This window comes from Heterodontus francisci, chromosome 25 (genome assembly GCF_036365525.1).
Source record: "Heterodontus francisci isolate sHetFra1 chromosome 25, sHetFra1.hap1, whole genome shotgun sequence".
NCBI lineage: Eukaryota > Metazoa > Chordata > Chondrichthyes > Heterodontiformes > Heterodontidae > Heterodontus > Heterodontus francisci.
The window spans coordinates 72,685,272-72,703,898 of record NC_090395.1 but is presented as its reverse complement, the minus strand read 5'-3'; the positions used below and the strand labels follow the sequence as shown (position 1 = coordinate 72,703,898).

The window sequence follows — 18,627 nt, the reverse complement described above, 5'->3', positions numbered from 1 at the left end:
TCTCTGTCTCTTTCTCTCTCTGTCTCTTTCTCTCTCTGTCTCTTTCTCTCTCTGTCTCTTTCTCTCTCTGTCTCTTTCTCTCTCTGTCTCTTTCTCTCTCTGTCTCTTTCTCTCTCTGTCTCTTTCTCCCTCTCTCCCTCTCTCTGTCCCTCTCTCTGTCCCTCTCTCTGTCCCTCTCTCTGTCCCTCTCTCTGTCCCTCTCTCTGTCCCTCTCTCTGTCCCTCTCTCTGTCCCTCTCTCTGTCCCTCTCTCTGTCCCTCTCTCTGTCCCTCTCTCTGTCCCTCTCTCTGTCCCTCTCTCTGTCCCTCTCTCTGTCCCTCTCTCTGTCCCTCTCTCTGTCCCTCTCTCTGTCCCTCTCTCTGTCCCTCTCTCTGTCCCTCTCTCTGTCCCTCTCTCTGTCCCTCTCTCTGTCCCTCTCTCTGTCCCTCTCTCTGTCCCTCTCTCTGTCCCTCTCTCTGTCCCTCTCTCTGTCCCTCTCTCTGTCCCTCTCTCTGTCCCTCTCTCTGTCCCTCTCTCTGTCCCTCTCTCTGTCCCTCTCTCTGTCCCTCTCTCTGTCCCTCTCTCTGTCCCTCTCTCTGTCTCCCTCTCTCTGTCCCTCTCTCTGTCTCTCTCTCTCTGTCTCTCTCTCTCTGTCTCTCTCTCTCTGTCTCTCTCTCTGTCTCTCTCTCTGTCTCTCTCTGTCTCTCTCTGTCTCTCTCTGTCTCTCTCTGTCTCTCTCTGTCTCTCTCTGTCTCTCTCTGTCTCTCTCTGTCTCTGTCTCTGTCTCTGTCTCTGTCTCTGTCTCTGTCTCTGTCTCTGTCTCTGTCTCTGTCTCTGTCTCTGTCTCTGTCTCTCTCTCTCTCTCTCTCTCTCTCTCTCTCTCTCCGTCTCTCTCCCCCCTCCCCCACTGTGGCAGGGAGTGGAAAGCTCTTTTAAAGTGCTTTTTTAAAAGAAAAAGTCAGAACCCACCCAAAACTTCCTGAGTCTGTTGGGTGATGTCAGCGGCTGTTACCTATGAAACAGACAACAATCTTCTTTTAAAAGTCAGTTCTTTCAAAAAACTTAACACGAGCGTTCCGTTCTCTGGAACTGTGAGTCGACAGCTGTCACCTGTGAAACTGGCAGCGCAGTGGTTTGAAGGCCGGTTCTGACAAAGGGAAATTTCTCATCTCCAGTCACAGAGCCTTGGGGAGGATGAGGAACGACCCTGGGAGCAGTTTATATCTGTGGGCTGGATTCTGGCCCGTGGCCTGTACGTTGGACCATCCTGCTGTATATTCTTTTATGCCTTTGTCTAGCAAAAATCTATCAGTTTAAAATTATTTCCTCCATTACTCTAGATTTTTCAGTTCCTGGGCAGTCCCAATACCACACACCTTTGAGTATCTCCACTGTCTTTTTAATAATAATCTCCACTACCTTTTTAATAGTCAGTCACACTTTGTAGGGTAACAAACAATAATCGCCATTCATTTCTTTAGTGACTGGAATTATCTTGCGTTTTTATAGAATTTCTCTTTGCGCTTCAAATTTATGCTCAGAGGCTATTTCCCTTGGCTGGAGAGTCAAGAACTAGGCAATCATAGTCTCTGGGTAAGGGATCAGCCATTTAGGACTGAGTTGAGAAATTTTTAAAGTCGGAGAGTTATGAATATTTGGAATTCTGTAACCCAGAGGGCTGTGGATGCTCAGTCGTTGAATAAGTTCAAGACTGAGGTCAATAGATTTTTGACAACTAAGGGAATCAAGGGGTTTGGGGCAGGGGGCGGTGGGTGGGAAAGTGGAGTTGAGGTAGAAAATCAGCTATGATCCTGTTGAACGGTAGAGCAGGCTTAAGGGTGTTCATGGCCTAATCCTGCACCTATTTCTGATTTTATAGATGATAGAGCTTCATAACATCAAACCTTGTTTAAAATTAAAACTATTAAAGGAATTGATTTAACAAAAGCAGCACAGGAAAATAAGTAGCGGTCATATGTTTGCATGAATATATTTGTAATGGAAACCCTTCTAAAATAGCTCCTTGAAAGGAAAACAATAAAAGGCTGCAATCTAAATGATCTAAATGTTTAAGCTGTTCTCTTATAAATAATGTTGATACACACAGCTTTCTCTGCTTGAATTTTTAACCACTTCGAGAGTGGAAACTGTATTTCTTGGAAGCTCCAGACCAATTCGAACAGCTACAACTCCTTAACTATCCCAGAGAATACAGTTAATGCAACAACCTCCTGGGTTTGAAAAACTGTCAGCCACATTAGAAAGTAACTCTGTCATATACATGGCTGCACAAATCATGCAGTCTGTGTTTATTTGAAAGTAGCTCAACTTCTCTCTCAAGCTGGCAGACAATTGATAAACCTTGTAGCATTTATATTGAGTTAATCCTGGGACATGATTCTAACTGCAGTTAGTTTTTTTTTCTTGTAAGTTGCTTATGGCTTGTGACTGAATTAAAGGACCCTGTACTCAGCTAAAATTGTATTTGCAATATTAGCTCAGTTACCTCTGTTGATATGATTGTAGTAAAGGAAGACAGAACTTGCATTTACATAGCACCTTTCACGACTGCAGGATGTCCCAAACCAAATGAAATGCTTTTGGACTGTAATTGCTATTTAAATGTAGGAAATGCGGCAGCCAGTTTGTGCATAGCAAGATCCCACAAGCAGCATTGAGATAAATGGTCAGATTTATTTTCAGTTGGTTGAGGGTTAAATGCTGGCTGGGAGACTGGGGAAACTCCAATGCATTTCACAGTCATAGAAGAACTTTATGAAGTGTAGTAACTGTTGCCATGTAGGATTTACTATTTACAAAATTCCCCCAAGCATCTTTGAAAAGCACCAGTATGATTCACACGATTGGCAGTCACGAAGCCCAAGATCCCCTGGGCTAATGTGGACATGCATCAGCAAAATGACAAGCTTATAACCATGAAACAGCTGTGCAGTGGGGCAATGCAGCAGGTTGGTGCATCAGTGCCATGTTGTAGAAGGGTGCTGGCACCACATTCTTCAAAAATAATTAAGGAGATTAAGGGAGTAGACGAGAAGTGATCCTTCCCTATAGTAAGGAAATCCAGAACAAGGGGATGTGCCTTCAGTTCCAGAATAGAACCAGTTAAAAGCAAATTCAGGAAATAACTTTTTCACACTCAGGATCATGTGAATGTGGATCACTGCCCCTGAAGACCCTGCATACAGAGACAATTGAGATGTTTAAGGATGGTATCTTTCCTTTACTTCCCAAGTATGTGTTGGCAGTGGCTCAGTGGATAGCACTTTCGCCTCTGAGTCAGAAGGTTGTGGGTTGCATGTCTCACTTCAGAATTAAGCGCCTAATCCAGGCAGATGCTGCAGTGCAGTTACTGAGTGAGTGCTGCACTGTCGAAGGTGCAGTTTTTTGGATGAGAGATTAAACCGAGGTCCCGTCTGTCCTCTGAAGCTGATGGAAAAAGATCCCATGGCACTATTTCAAAGAAGTGACCGAATTAAATTGTATGTTCCTACGATCCCAGCTCTTGAGTGTTTGATCTCAGCTAAGTGCTGTATGAAATCATCGGGCGTTGCCTGAGTCTCTCCCTGCAAGGGGAATGGAGCGTCTCTGAATGGGGAAAATATATTCAGAATGAAATTCCGCTGGTTTCTATTCTTGCTGTTACAATGAATGAAGTGGCGAAATGCTGCCAGTGGCCTTCAAAAGGTAAACACAACAGGAATTTTATCCACCTCACGAGACCACTGTAGTGCTCCCTAACGAGTGATTAAAAAGGGAGACCTACAAATGGGGAGGATTTTTGTCCTATCCTTTCCTGAAATATGGGTTTACATGAAAATAGTAATAAAATTCAAGCGAGTAGACCTTTCAGCCCGTCTAGACCGTTCCTTTCAGAGTTTAAGTATAATAATTCAATCGGAGTCCTCTAAATTAACATGTCATTTAAGTCCGTTATAAGTTGTTCAGAAATGGCAGGTGCTGCATTTGGGAGGCCTCATGATCTCTCGGATAGAGAAGAGTGAGAAAATCAGCCACGGTTCCTCCTGCAGTGACCCACTGGACCCCTCCCCTCTTTCTCCCCCCCCCCCCCCCCCCCCAACCACCCCATTTGAGGCTGAACTTTGTTTCTGCTGCTGTATCTGCTCATTGGGCAGCCCAGTACTTCCTGGTCCTTTTGGTAAAGGTATCGGACCCAGGCAAGGAACCCACCTTACCACATAACACATGCATTCCTGCATACAGTTGTTCTTTGTCCTTGAGGTGGGTCAGTATTGCAACACTGGATACAGTCACTTAGCCTATGTATTTGAGGCTCAGTCACAAAGGCTTGGACAAGATAAGATTGGATGACTACTAAGAAGGATGGGGTGAAATTGGCGAAGAAAAATTCAGTTGAAGCTTTACTTTTTAAATAGAAACGAATCTTGCCATTCCGTAAAAGCGATAGCAGAGAGATACCATTCAGCTTGATCATAGAGTGGATGACAATGAATTTTTGACAGTGCTCAGCACATGATTGTACTGTGCATTGGAGTGTGAAATAAAGCAGAGGGACAGTGCATGTGTGGCTGCTGGTAATTCTGTAATAAATCTTCTGCCGTCTTTACAAGGGAGATTGGTGGGGTGGTGGGGGTGGGGTGCGGGGGTGATGGCAGTGAATGGCTGAGTCGCACAATCCAAAGGGAGTGGAGTGCGGGCTGGGGGGGGCGAACAGAACTTCCTTGAATGTGCTGACTCCACTTGTTGGCCAGTGTGAAACTAAACAGAGCAGCCTCGGGAGCAGGAACCAGATCCATGTAACCTACCCCTTGCCTTCTGTGAGTTTGTTGTGTGGAAAAAAGCATTGCTGCTCATGCTGAAGCATAAAATAAATGCCACGTCTCTGTGCAGTTTGGGTCAAGGCCTTGTATGATTAATGGGAAACGCAGTGGCCTTTTTTGCACTGTACCATTAGAGAGTAGGTTTTGCAAAAAATGAGAAGAGCGTCTTGTGAGGAAAAAAAAATTCTGGTTGAAAAGACTGACAGGGCTGGTCGGCCAGTAGATGACAACGGGACTGGTTTAAATAAGGCCATCTGGTTTTAATGAATTCCACCCCATTGGGAAAATTACAGTGATGGGTAATGAAATTGTTCCAGTTATATAATAGTCCTATGTCCATTAATTGTCTTTTAAAAGAATGAAACGTTCCACCTGGCAATCATGAGTTTTATTTCCAGTATTCAAGGGTCATATCTTGCAGCTGTAAATACTAATTTCAGAGGGCAGTGCTGTCACAAGCAACTTGGAAAGCCAGCACAGGCACACTGGGCCGGATGACCGCCTCCTGTATTGCATCATTCTATGATTCTGTGAACTCGTGGGCTAGGACATTGCATCCTCAAAGAAAGACTAGTTCACAGCAGATGTCAGGAATTAATACTCTGGGTAAAAGTTGGTTGAGACCAAGTCTAAGAAATAACTCAGTGCTGTATAGGTAAGGCAGTAGAGTTGCTATTCTGTTGGGATGAGATCAAAGTGTTTCATTAACAGCTGTGTCATCAGTAATCACAAGATGATACCAAAGGTCATTAAGCAGAGAACCTCAATTTTTTATTTGTTTTATGTTCAAAGAGAATTTATTTCTGTACGGGTAAGAGACTAATTCACCCAGCATGAATAAATATTTTGTTTCTTTTCCTCCTTAATGCAAGAGAGCTTTGGAATAATGGAGTTGGGCATTTTGTGGGGATAGGAGGATATATGGAGGGAGTTAGAAGCTAATAGTGAGGTTTTTAGGGGGGATTTTGAAAGCATGGAGAGAAATCGCAGGAGGAAAGGAGTCTCTGAAGGAAGCTTCAGAGGACAGCACTGAACAAGTAGTCACCAGTGGTGGGAATGAGGAGCAGTGAATACGTACAGGGACATAAAGTAGCCAAGGGATTGAGAGTCCATCTGAGAATTTTAGTCAATTCACTGGGGCGGAGGGGATGCACTGGAGCTTGGAGACCAGGGAGTGGCAATGTTAGACTTTATGCAGATGAAAACTTGGCCGATGGCTTTTGAACTTGGCTGAAGCTGGAAGCGTGTTGGGAACGTTGAGCCTCACCGTAGACTAGAGTTTTGTTGGTGGGGAGGGGAGAAGAGGTAAGGGCGGTGGTGGCAGTCAATGTTACAGATGTAGAAGAAAGTTTTGTTAACGGAGTGGATGTGGGGGAAAGTGTTGAATTGTTATGTATGGAATTTTCAGCACAGAAACGGGCCCAACTGGCCTATGCTTCACATGAGCCTCCTCCTGCCCTTCTTCATTTCGCCTTATCCTTTCCTTCTATTCCTTTCTCCCTCGTGTGTACGTAGCTTCCCCTTAAATGCATTTATGCTATTCACCTCAACTACACCTTGTAACAAGTTCCACATTCTTGTTCTCTCTGGGTAAAGAAGTTTCTCCTGAATTCCCTATTAGCTTTATTAGTATTTATAGTCTTGTATTTATGGCCCCTAGTTTTGGACTCTCCACAAGTGGAAACTCTTCTCTCCGCTTGCCCTAAAGAACCATTTCATAACATCTAGTTTATAATAACACATGTACTGTCCAGTTAGGTATTTAGTTATGTGGACGCAGTGGGTGGGACTCAATATAAAGCTAAAATCCTAAAGCTGTTTTTAAATTGGAGCAAAACTCCTGCTGCAGATCTCATTTAGCAGCGGAAGTCTCTTCTCAAGGACTTTGAATCTCCTATGCCAATTATGGATGTTGCAGTTATTTCAGAATGAACAACAGCAAAGGCAGTTATGCTGAACCTTTATAAATCACTGAGTCGATCTCAGCTGGAGTATTGTCCAGTTCTGGGGACCGTACCTTGGGAAGCATATCAGGACCATAGAGAGGGTGAAGAGGAGATTTACCAGAATGATACCCAGGGATGAAGGACTTCAGTTATGTGAAGAGACTAGAGAAACTGGGATTGTTCTCCTTTTCAGCAGAGAAGGTTAAGGGGAGCTTTAATAGAGGTACTCAAAATCATGAGGCGTTTTTGATCAACTCTTCCCACTGTCTGGAGGGTCTGAACCCAGAGGAGACAGATTTAAGATGATGGGGAAAAGAGAATTTATTTTACACAGTGAGTTATGATCAGGAATACTCTGCCTGAAAGGGTGGTGGAAGCAGATTCAACAGTAACTTTCATAACTTAGAACAGGAAAATTTGTAGGGCTATGGGAAAAGACCAGCGGGGAGGACGAATTAGATAGCTTTCAAAGAGCTAGCACGAACATAATGGGCTGAAAGGTCTCCTCCTCTGCTGTACGTTTCTCTTAACTGTTGATGTCATCCTTTTCACTTTCATTATTTTATAATGTGCCTGGAGTTGATTATGTGGGTGAGTAACAAGAATTTATTTAGCACTGATGTTCAGCTGTAAAGTTTTCAGAAGCAGGCAATGGTTAATATTAGGCCAAGGCGGTAGTTTAACTTATGCTGGCAATTACTCATCACTATGTGCTTCAGGGTCAGAAGATAACAGCCTCAAATAAAACTGTTACTGATGTTTCAGCTCAATGCATGAAATTGTCATTGTTTCCACTGAAATATTTAAGTAGAAACAAAGTAGTGCAATTCAAAATTAACCCCACTACCCCTGCTTGAAATATTTATCCACATTTTCCTTCAAAGATGCATTGATCTCTATTTCAACCAATTCCCATGATGAAGCATTCCATGCACTAAAATGCCTCTTTTTATGAAGATTATTTGGCGGTGGTAGTAGTCTGTACCAGTAGCATGAAATTAACTCCTAACGGTTGGGTAGCCCATTGACATAACTAGCCTATGTTTTGTAAATTTCATCAGTGCTACTTGCACTTGAATTCGATGTCCTATTTATAAAGCCCAAAGTGCTTTTGGCTTTATCTTTCTGTGCTTGCTCTTTCATTTCATTTGTGCACCGTTCCTTACAAAAACACCAGTACAGTTGTAAAAGAGGATGTTTTGATCTCTCATGGGTCAGTTGATTTTGTCAAGAGGCCGTCATGTGTCATTTGTCCATCATGCTCATGGCTGGAGTATTAGCAAACCTCTGCACATTGCCAGCAGTGAAATTTTATGAGTTTGAAGGGAGATGAATTACCAACATGTTTGAAATTAAACACAGTCCCCATTTACTTGAGAGTAGGACACACAGGCAGCTCTCGTTAGTATTTTTTAAATAAACACTTTACACTTCACTCCAAAAGAGAGATTGGGATGCTGGGTACAGTTCTCCACTTACTTGATACTGTGCCACCCTTTGTTCTATCAAAAGTCCTCGTCAATCATGCGCCTTCTAATAGTTAATATTTACTACTATTTACTGTCCCTGTCTCTTAAGTGTTTCAGATTCTCTAATTTGCACTTTCTATTCTTCCAACTAATTACTTAGAAATGTTAATATTAATGAGGGCAGAAAAGAAGTGGCACTGAGAAGTAAACTAAAAACAGTTTGTAACTTTTAATATTGATGCTTGTCTGAGGGAGAATATTTTAGCAGCCTCATCCATGTCAGTTTCCATGCAAGGTGGTTCCCTGTACTTTAAACCAGAATGGCAATAAATTGCAGCAGCATGATGGGCTTACTTCCAAAGCTCAGTATCTCTTCATATTGAATTGAGGGAAGTGGACTTGTAACACAGGTTTGGCATCTGTGTTATTGCAAAGGCTGAAGGATTCTCTTAGCTGGCGTCCCACTTTGCACCCTCTGCACTCTTGAGCTCTTCCAAATCTCTGCTACCTGTTTCCAAACTCTCACTAAGTCATAGAGACATAGAGTTTTACAGCAGAGAAACAGGCCCTTCGGCCCAATGCGGCTGCGCCAACCATCAAGCACCTGTCCTAACTAATCCCATTTCCCTGCACTTGGCCCGTCGCCTTGTATGCTATGGCATTTCAAGTGTTCATCTAAATACTACTTGAATGTCGTGAGTGTTCCTGCCTCTACCACCTCTTCAGGCAGTGTGTTCCAGATTCCAACCACCCTCTGGGTGAAAAAATTTCTCAACTCCCCTCTAAACCTACTGCCCCTTACCTTAAATTGATGCCCCCTAGTTATTGACACCTCCACTAAGGGAAAAAGTTTCTTCCCATCTATCCTATCAATGCCCCTCATAATTTTGTATACCTCAATCAGATCCTCCCTCAGCCTTCTCCACACCAAGGGAAACAACTCCAGCCTATCCAGTCTTTCGTCATAACTGAAATGCTCCAGCCCAGGCAACATCCTGGTGAATCTCCTCTGCACCCTCTCCATTGCAAGTCCTGTTCATCCATCACTCTTGTGCTCAGCAACCAATATTGGCTCCCAGTCCAGCAATATTAATTTTTAAAAATTCTCATCCTTGGTTTCAAATCCTTCAATGGCCTCATCCTTTTCTCTGTAACCTCCTCCCGCCCATCACCCCTCAGAGATCTCTGCACTTCTCCAATTTGGGCTCTTGCGCATCCCTGATTTTCATCTCTCTACCCTAGGCCCTGAGCTCTGAATGTCCCTCTTCACCTCTCACTCTCTCCTTAAAAGATAGGTGACCAGAAGCTTGGTCAAAGACTGCTTTAATATCTTCTATGTGGCTCAGTATCAAACTTTGTTGAGTAACCTTCCTGTGAAGCACGTTTTACTATGTTAAAGGTGCTGCATAAATGCAAGTTGTTTGAGCAGTAAGTCTAAACTGCACCGTTGTTGCAAATTAAGCACTAGCTCCTTAAATGTGAGCCATGCTTCTGTCACGGCGCCACTTGACACTGCTGCTGAAGGAGAGACAGTCTGTTTAAAATAAAAATAATTCAGGCACCCATGCCCTGGCCCCCATGCCAGATAACAGCTGACCAGAATCCACATTCACTGGCTGCTGGTGACAATATTTTGTCCCTGGAACTTTTCAATACATCATGAGCAGATCATCAGAGAATTATAAAGCAAGAAAGACTTGCATTTATATGGCGTTTTTCACAACCACAGGATGTCCCAAAGCACTTCACAGCCAATGAAACACATTTGAAGTGTCATCTCTGTTGTGATGTAGGAAATGTCGCAGCCAGTTTGCGCACAGTAACTCCCACGAACAGCAATGTGATAATGACCAGATCTGTTTTATTGATAAATAAAGAGCTCCCCTGCTCTTCTTGAGCAATGCCATGGGATCTTTTACATCCCTCTCTGAAAGACGGCAGCTCTGACAGTGCGGCATTCCCTCAGTACTGCACTGGGAACGTCAGCCTAGATTATGTGCTGGTCTTTGGCGCAGTATTAGAACCCACAGCCACCGAATTCAAGCAAGAGGGCTACCAACTGAGCAACGGCTGACACAATGGGCAACAAACTAATCTTGAATTATTTGTTATGGGCATTTTATTGCATGATTCTGAGAGTTAGGCAGTATGTTGAAATATTTCAAGCCAGATAAATTTGTTCCTTTTATCCAAACACCACCTGTCCAATCCAGTCTGTGTGCAGCATCTAATCTGTATAGGTGTATTTTCATCTGTAGCTCGCAAGATGAATACATTAATTTATAAAACTACCATTCCACCTGCTGCTGTTGCAGAATCCAACTGTCTTAAATAAACAACCTTGGAATCATTTAAACGTCCTGCTGTGGACGTCTTTTTGCAAAGAAAGAATGTGGTATTAAGCAGGGTGGCTATCGGTTCTTGAGCAACAACATTTACATAATCTGGAAGGAAAACCAGCTGAATGCTTTAAATTCTTTTGTTTACTATTATACAGATAAACAGAATAATAATGTTCTATTAACCTTCATCTGCTATTACAAATGATTACTTCTAGGCTGCAGTTTTTTTTTAACTATATTCTAATTCTCTCGTCAATTCATTCCAAAGCAGAACTGACACTGTGTCAGCTGACAAACGATTTTACAAATACAGCAATGCCTTTCCCTTTAAGGTTTGTTGTGATGTGTCTTGGCAGTTTTTAAAAAAAAACAAAAAAAATTTGGTTTTGTAATACAGCTCCTGTATGTTCGATGATAAGTGATGCCTCTAACTCTCTCACTTCCTTACTGTTTAATGTCTTACAGTTCTTCAGCACGCTCTTTGCACCCTTCAACTTTGTGATGGAGAAGATTGAGAGTGTCTTACCCTCCAGCTTCTGGCACCTGCTGACCCGAATCTGACACAAATGGTTCACAGAAAACAGACCCAACACTCTTTCCCACTCTGCCCTCCACCCCCCCCCCCCCCCCACCCCCCGCCCCCCCACCCCCCTCAAAAACCTTCCCTGGATGTGTCAGTGTACAGCAAAACACTGCCCAGGCTATCAAGGCGAGGCCAGGAAAGGCCGAGGAGAACGCTACTACTGCAAGTCGGAGACACTGTCATTTCTAAGTCTGGATGCTTTAACCTTGTAACAAAGAACTGAGAGGAGAGTTTATTTCAGTTTCTCCTCACCAAGTGGAGAAATGGACGAAAAATCAGAAGGGGAAAAAAATAAAGTTAAATTTGTGCAGTGTTTGTGTAGGCGAACCCCATTTTATTTCCATTCACTAATTTCTGCTGCACTCACTGAGTGGATTACGGAATGTGGGAGGCCATTCAACCCATCTTAATTCATCTATCCAGAGAATTCCAGCTGTCCCTCCATCATTGCACTGTTTTTTCTCAGTGATTCCAACATCTTCACCTCTGCTACTCTATCTGGGAATTTGTTCCGTATGTTGGTTGCTGATTGTATAAAGAAGAATTTCCTGGTGCCAGTCCTAAAATTACACTTCCCTACTGAGTCTGTATTCCTTTGTTTTATGCCCACAGTGGAATCTAACTTTCTCAGTGCCCTTGACAGTATTATATACCTCTCTAACACAGGCAGTGGAAGCTGTTTCAATAGTAACTTTCAAAAGGTAATTGGATAAATACTTGAAGGAAAAAAAAATTGCAGGGGTGTGGAAAGAGGAAGGGAGTGGAACTAATTTGGGGAGCTCGTTCAAAGAGGCATGATGAGCTGAATGGCAACTTCCTCTGCTGTTTGATTCTATGATAAGATCAGCTGTCAGGCATCTCCTTTTCAAAACCCAAGCTCTTCCCCGTAACTCAGATTTTTACAAGGATCAGCCTAACTTTCTACTGATAGAGAGTTGCAGTCGCACATGGTGAACATTGATCCCTGTGACAGTTGCTAATTGACTGATTTGAACAAAGGAGTCCTGTCAGCTTCACGCTACAGTACTTGAACACTCCCAGAAAATGTTGGAAGTAACTTGTCCTCTTTCTGATTCAGATTAACGCAGGGTTTTGTCTTTATACATTTAAGATTCCTAGGGCTTGTTCATAACTCGTGAGTGAGGGTGAGGATTTTTGGATGGGGAAGCCAGAATTCAGGGTTTTCCTGCAAGTCCGGCTAAAAGTAACAGCAGGACTTGTTTAAAGTTTTGTCAACAGATTTCCCACCAGATAGGCAGGTTGATAGGCTGGCTGCCCCTCAGACTGGAAAGCAGATGGGATTATGGAGAGCAGCTCAGTCCAGCATTGGGGAGGGGGAGAATCGGACATTGCGCAGAGGTGAATGGGACATGGTGGAGAGGGGAAGCAGATCTTGGGGGATCACATTACAGTGTGTTTAAGCTTTGTGGGCTGGGGGAGGTAGTCCTGTTCATCCTGGCCCACAAGCAGTGCAATAAAGTCAGTTGTCTCATGGATCCAGTCTGTCTCGCAGGTTTTTAACTTTTAACTGCAGGTACTAAAAATAAAACTTAAGTTAAGATGGAAGTACATAGCCTCCTTAAAAGATTCCAGCGACTGACCCACCTCTCTCAAAACTGGAAGTAGGTGGATTTCCCTATTTTTTTTGTTTTGTAACCCCCCCACCCTCAACCCATCCTGAGGGGTTAAAATTACCTCCCTAGTGTTTGTGGCAGACGTGGTACCAGGCAGGAGGGTCTTCAGTTATATGGAGAGACTAGAGAAGCTGGGATTGTTGGCCTTAGAGCAGAGATGGTTAAGAGGAGGTTTACTAGAGGCGTTCAAAATTATGCTGTAAGTGACTGGGATTGACTTTACGCCCATAATTTGTATTATGCAACTCGCATTTTGCTGGAGAAATAATCCTGCTTTTATCAGGAGACTCTGGTTGTTGCAGTTCATAGAGACCATTTAAAATTTACTATCTTTTCTGCAAAATAGACTATTTGCTGTGAGTCCTACTGAAAGTCCCACTCTGCCCCCAACACACTGGCTGAGAGTGGTGTGAATACTCACTTCATTAACATGCAGGTTCTCCAATGCAATATTTGCCCCCTTTTTAAAGGCCCCTGTTTGTAATGCAATATACTGAAATGGATACCAGGAACCAACCTAGTGCTGTTAGTCTGGCTCAGTTGGTAGCACTTTTGCATCTGAGTCAGAGGTTGAAGGTTCAAGCCCCACTCCAGAGACTTGAGCACAAAAAATCTAATGTGAAAATTCATTTTCTGATATTAACACACATCCAGCTTGAATTGCCAATGTTGCATTTTTTTCTTCTTAACAGTTGGTCCTGTTTTTTGATTTTTCTACCTCACTTACCCGAGCATCTAGATCTTACCTTGATTTAGTTGTTTCCTCTGATATCTTTTCTTCCCTCCCCTGCCATATTAAACACTCTTGCGTTACTCATTATTAACCTTCTCATAAGGAGAAAGATCCAATGCACTATTTGAAGAACAGGGGAGAACTCACTGATGTCCTTCCTGGCTAATATTTATCCATCAACCAACATCCCTATACAACTAGCTGGTCTTTTATCTAGGCTGACACTCCATTTTCTGATGGATTCCCTTGGTTTGCCTGTTTTGCATTTTTTGTTGTACCATTTAAACCTACTCTTCCTTGCATTGGAAAGGGAACTGTGTGTCTGTCCCTACCCATTACATCCCTCACCCAGGCAGGAATGGATAAGCAACTGAATGAAGGGTAGAATACAGTGAGTGTCAGGAGGTGCTGAGTGAGATGTGATTAACCGTTTTTTAAATTTACATTGATTTTGGATTCAGAAACCTAATGCAAATTGGCATCATCTGCAAATTTGACAAGATTGGTTGCGGGGTTTGACCAATAGTCCCATGTAACAATTCAATATTGCGTCTGGAAACATTTTCACTCCTATAGAAAACATAGACATCGAAAATAGGAGCAGGAGTAGGCCATTCGGCCCTTCAAGCCTGCTCCACCATTCATTATGATCATGGCTGGTCATCCAATGCAGTAACCTGTTCCCACTTTCGCCCCATACCCTTTGATCCCTTGAGACCCAAGAGCTATATCTAACTCTCCCTTGAAAACATGCAATGTTTTGGCCTCAACTGCTTTCTATTCCTGCCTGTAATTTGTCCAATCTATCCCTAGTAAATTAAACTCATCTGTTCCTGTGCATGCTTCCCTCATTAAGATTCTTGGTCCAATCCCTTCTCTTGACCTGGCACCCTATAGCAGATATTCAGAGTTTCCTTCCTGTCAAATGTCTTATTCCTACCCAAAGTCCATCCAAACCTGAACCATCTCTCTTATAATTACAGTCTCATCTCAGTTTGTTTTTTCTAAGTCTTTGAAGTAATCTGTATTCCTGTACAGTTGGTAAAACTATATATTTATCCAACTGGTTATTGAGCTAGTTCTCTGTGATGCCTATGTCTTAGTATCCCTTTCTGGGAGGGCCTCTGGTCTTCCATCTTATTCCTAAAACTCCTAGCATTGATATATAGAGCTTTGAGGTCTCCATTTCCTAGATAACGATGCTTCTTTTGTCATTAATCCCGTGTGCGATCATACCGTTGCCTAGGGCACATTTACTTGCCAAATCATTTGCCCCTGGTTTGCATAATAATGTCTATCTACAGTATCTTTTCAACCTCTAACACACTATTTTCCTCCCACTATTTCTGCTCTTTGCCTTTTCTGCACTGTTTTATTTACCCTTTCTGCTAGTGGATTTGATTTACTTGGTCTGTCTCACCTGTACAACTGAAACCCTCCCTTCTACACCATCTTTTCAGCCGCACCATCTGTTTCATCCTGTGCATAGCATTGGGAGTAATCCTCAGATTATTACCCTTGACAACTTGTGGATGTACTCTTGGATGCTTTGAAATCCATGATTTTACAGATCATACAAACTGCACACATCATTTGCCTAGCTCCCGATCCTGTTATTTCTATACTTCTAACTTCTATGCTGCTGTGGACTATTCTCATTTCTCCGCCTAGTCATAGACTGATCAATGCTTGTGCTACACGGGAACCAAAGACAAATCATTTCCCAGTGCAGGGGAATCATAGACTGGTCAATACTCCCAGTGTAGTCGCATCACGGACCGGTCAATTCTCCCAGTGCAGTGGCATCACGGACCGGTCAATACTCCCAGTGCAGTGGCATCACGGACCGGTCAATACTCCCAGTGCAGTGGCATCACGGACCGGTCAATACTCCCAGTGCAGGGGAATCACAGACCGGTCAATACTCCCAGTGCAGGGGAATCACGGACCGGTCAATACTCCCAGTGCAGGGGAATCACGGACCGGTCAATACTCCCAGTGCAGGGGAATCACGGACCGGTCAATACTCCCAGTGCAGGGGAATCACGGACCGGTCAATACTCCCAGTGCAGGGGAATCACGGACCGGTCAATACTCCCAGTGCAGGGGAATCACGGACCGGTCAATACTCCCAGTGCAGGGGAATCACGGACCGGTCAATACTCCCAGTGCAGGGGAATCACGGACCGGTCAATACTCCCAGTGCAGTGGCATCACGGACCGGTCAATACTCCCAGTGCAGTGGCATCACGGACCGGTCAATACTCCCAGTGCAGTGGCATCACGGACCGGTCAATACTCCCAGTGCAGTGGCATCACGGACCGGTCAATACTCCCAGTGCAGGGGAATCACAGACCGGTCAATACTCCCAGTGCAGTGGCATCAGGGACCGGTCAATACTCCCAGTACAGGGGAATCACAGACCGGTCAATACTCCCAGTGCAGGGGAATCACAGACCGGTCAATACTCCCAGTGCAGGGGAATCACAGACCGGTCAGTCTTCTTGCTTCTTCCAGTTGCTGAGGAGTAGTGAGTTCCAGTAAAACATAGCCATCTATATAACAGATGTTAAAAAATTAATATGGTAAAATAGAATGCATTATGAAGACCCACGGGATGTGATTTATATTCCTCGTGGCTCCAACTGTAACTCTCTCACAGCTTCAGTGGTCATGAGTTATCCGGTCAGTTCACTTGTGGGAGATAAATTATGTCCTCTGGGTCTTCATAATGTACTGTTCACTTACAGCCGCCAATCAACTGCTCCAGACCACATGCTGACCTCAAAAGCACGACAGGCTAAAAAGAAAAATTCGCCTTCCGCTTACACGTTTAAATGTCTCTTTAAATGTTTATTAAATATTAAGTGCTTTCAAGAGAGGCAGCAAAGGATTAAAAATGTTTTTGTACTGACATTGTTGTTTGCCAGTTTATCCACGCCCAAGTCTCTTAGTTGTGGCCAAAGGTTGCTGTTTTAAAATTCATTTTCTAGAGCAGAGCTGGCATTTGTTGCACATCCCTAATTCCCCTTGGGAAGTTGGTGGTGAGTCTTCCCCTTTGTACAGCTGCAATCTGTGTGGTGAAGGTGCTCTCACAGTGCTGTTGGGGGAGTTCCAGGATTTTGATCCAGCGACAGTGAAGGAACAGTGATATAGCTCCAAGTCAGGATGGCGTGTGGCTTGGAGGGGAACTTGGTGGTGGTGTTCCCATGTGTCTGCTGCCCGTGTGCTTCTAGGTGCTAAAGATGCAGGTTTGGGAGTTGCTGCTGACGAAGCCTTGGTGAGTTGCTGCAGTGCATTTTGCCAATGGTACACACTGCAGCCACTGTGTGCCAATGATGGAAGGAGTTGTAAATGCTGCTATAAGGAATGCGTTTAAAACTGCACTATAAATTTAAAACTGAAGACATTGTCCCTCTTCCCTCCCATCCCCGTTGCACTTTCCAGTAAAAGAAAAAGTTTGTATTTATAGCATGCCTGTCATGTCATCAGACCAGAATGAAGAACTTCCCAGCCAATGATTTAAATTTGAAAGGTAGTCACTGCTATCAGGTAGGCAAACATGGAGACCATTTTGTAGCCAGCTGTGAGATAAATGATTAATTACTCCTGTATTGATTGTATTGAGGGATAGATGTCAGCCAGGAGATCAGTTTAAAACCCCTGCTCTTTCAGTCAGCATAGAGCATGTATACAGAAGGAGGCCATTCGGTCTATCATGCCTGTGCTGACACTGAAAGATCTATCCAATTAATCCCACTCCCCTGCTCTTTCCCCATAGCCCAGAATATTTTCCCCTTTCAAGTATTGATCAAATTTCCTTTGGAAAGTTATTACTGAATCTGCTTCCACCACCCGTTCAAACAGCACATTCCAGATCACAAGAACTTGCTGTGTAAAAAAAAAAAAAAATCCTCATCGCACCTCTGATTCTTCTGCCAATTACCTGAAATCTTTGTCCTCTGGTAACTAACTCCCCTGCCTGTGAAAACAGTTTAACCCTATGTACTCTAAATCATTCATGGTTTTGAACACCTCTATTAAATCTCCCCTTAACCTCTCTGCTTTAAGGAGAGCAGTTCCAGCTTCTCTCGCCTCTTAGTCTGGGTACAATAGTAGTAAATCTCCTCTGCACCCGCTCTAATGCCTTGACATCTCTTAATATAGTGTGGTGTTTAGAACTGAGCACAGTACACCAGCTGAGGCATAACCAGTGATTTATAAAGGTTGAGCATAACTTCTTTGCTTTTGTACTTCTATATTAAGAAAACAAAAGATTCTGTATGTTTTTTTAAAACAACAACTCGCCTTCAAAGATTTGTGTACATACTCTCCCAGGTGTCTCTGTTCCTGTATCACCTTTAAAGTTATGCCATTTAGTCGATGTTACCTCTCTTCATTCTTCCTTCCAAAATGTATCACTTAATACTTCTCTGCATGAAATTTCATCTGCCATGTGTATGCACATTTCACCAATCTGTCTGTCCTCCTGAAGTCTGTTTACTACATTTCAGGAGAATTCTCTGTTCTTTCGACTGTGTTACAGAATCTTTAATGTTTGCTTAATGAAGTAGATAGGGCCTCGAGTTGACATCTCATCCAAAAGGTGAGCAGCTCTGATAATACAGCCTCCCTCCATGTTGTATTGAAGCATCTGCTCAGGTCCTCACTTGCACCCACAACCTTCTGAATCAGAAGCAGCAGCACTGCCAACTGAAACAAGCTCATACGTGAATTGTGGTCAACAGTGGGAACCCTAACTGGTTTTTCTCTGCACTAAACCAGGAGCACTTGGGCCAACTGGAACAGCCCAGCCGGGATCATCTAACTCGGAACAAGTTTCTAATATGCATGGCTCAGGCAGTAGATTTACTCATTGATATAGCGCAACTCTTTATTAAAATGGGGGATATATTTTTAAAATAGCTGGAATCATGGTAAAGGAAATGAGGAGTGTTGCTAGATCAGATAATCTAGGCAGACACTTCCACATAGTGCTGAGAGTGCTACATTGGCAGAGGTTCCATCTGCTGGATGCAGTAAATGGAGATCACTTCTACCCATTCAGTTCCATGGAAGAGAAAGCGCTGTCCCAGTTTCCTGGCCATCATTCATCCCCC

General features: G+C 43.5%; 1 protein-coding gene across 7 annotated transcripts in view; it reads left to right on the top strand.

The window, feature by feature from the left end:
* The window catches only part of LOC137383986 (suppressor of tumorigenicity 7 protein homolog), a 190,288-nt gene extending 178,836 nt beyond the window's left edge, over positions 1 to 11,452 (top strand). For all 7 annotated transcript variants that reach the window (XM_068057498.1, XM_068057493.1, XM_068057494.1 and 4 more), the window contains one exon: positions 11,022 to 11,452. In XM_068057498.1, coding sequence (XP_067913599.1) covers positions 11,022 to 11,117 — 96 coding nt within the window. In that variant the 3' untranslated portion in view covers positions 11,118 to 11,452. The remainder of the gene's footprint in view (positions 1 to 11,021) is intronic.
* The last annotated feature ends 7,175 nt before the right edge of the window (positions 11,453 to 18,627 follow it).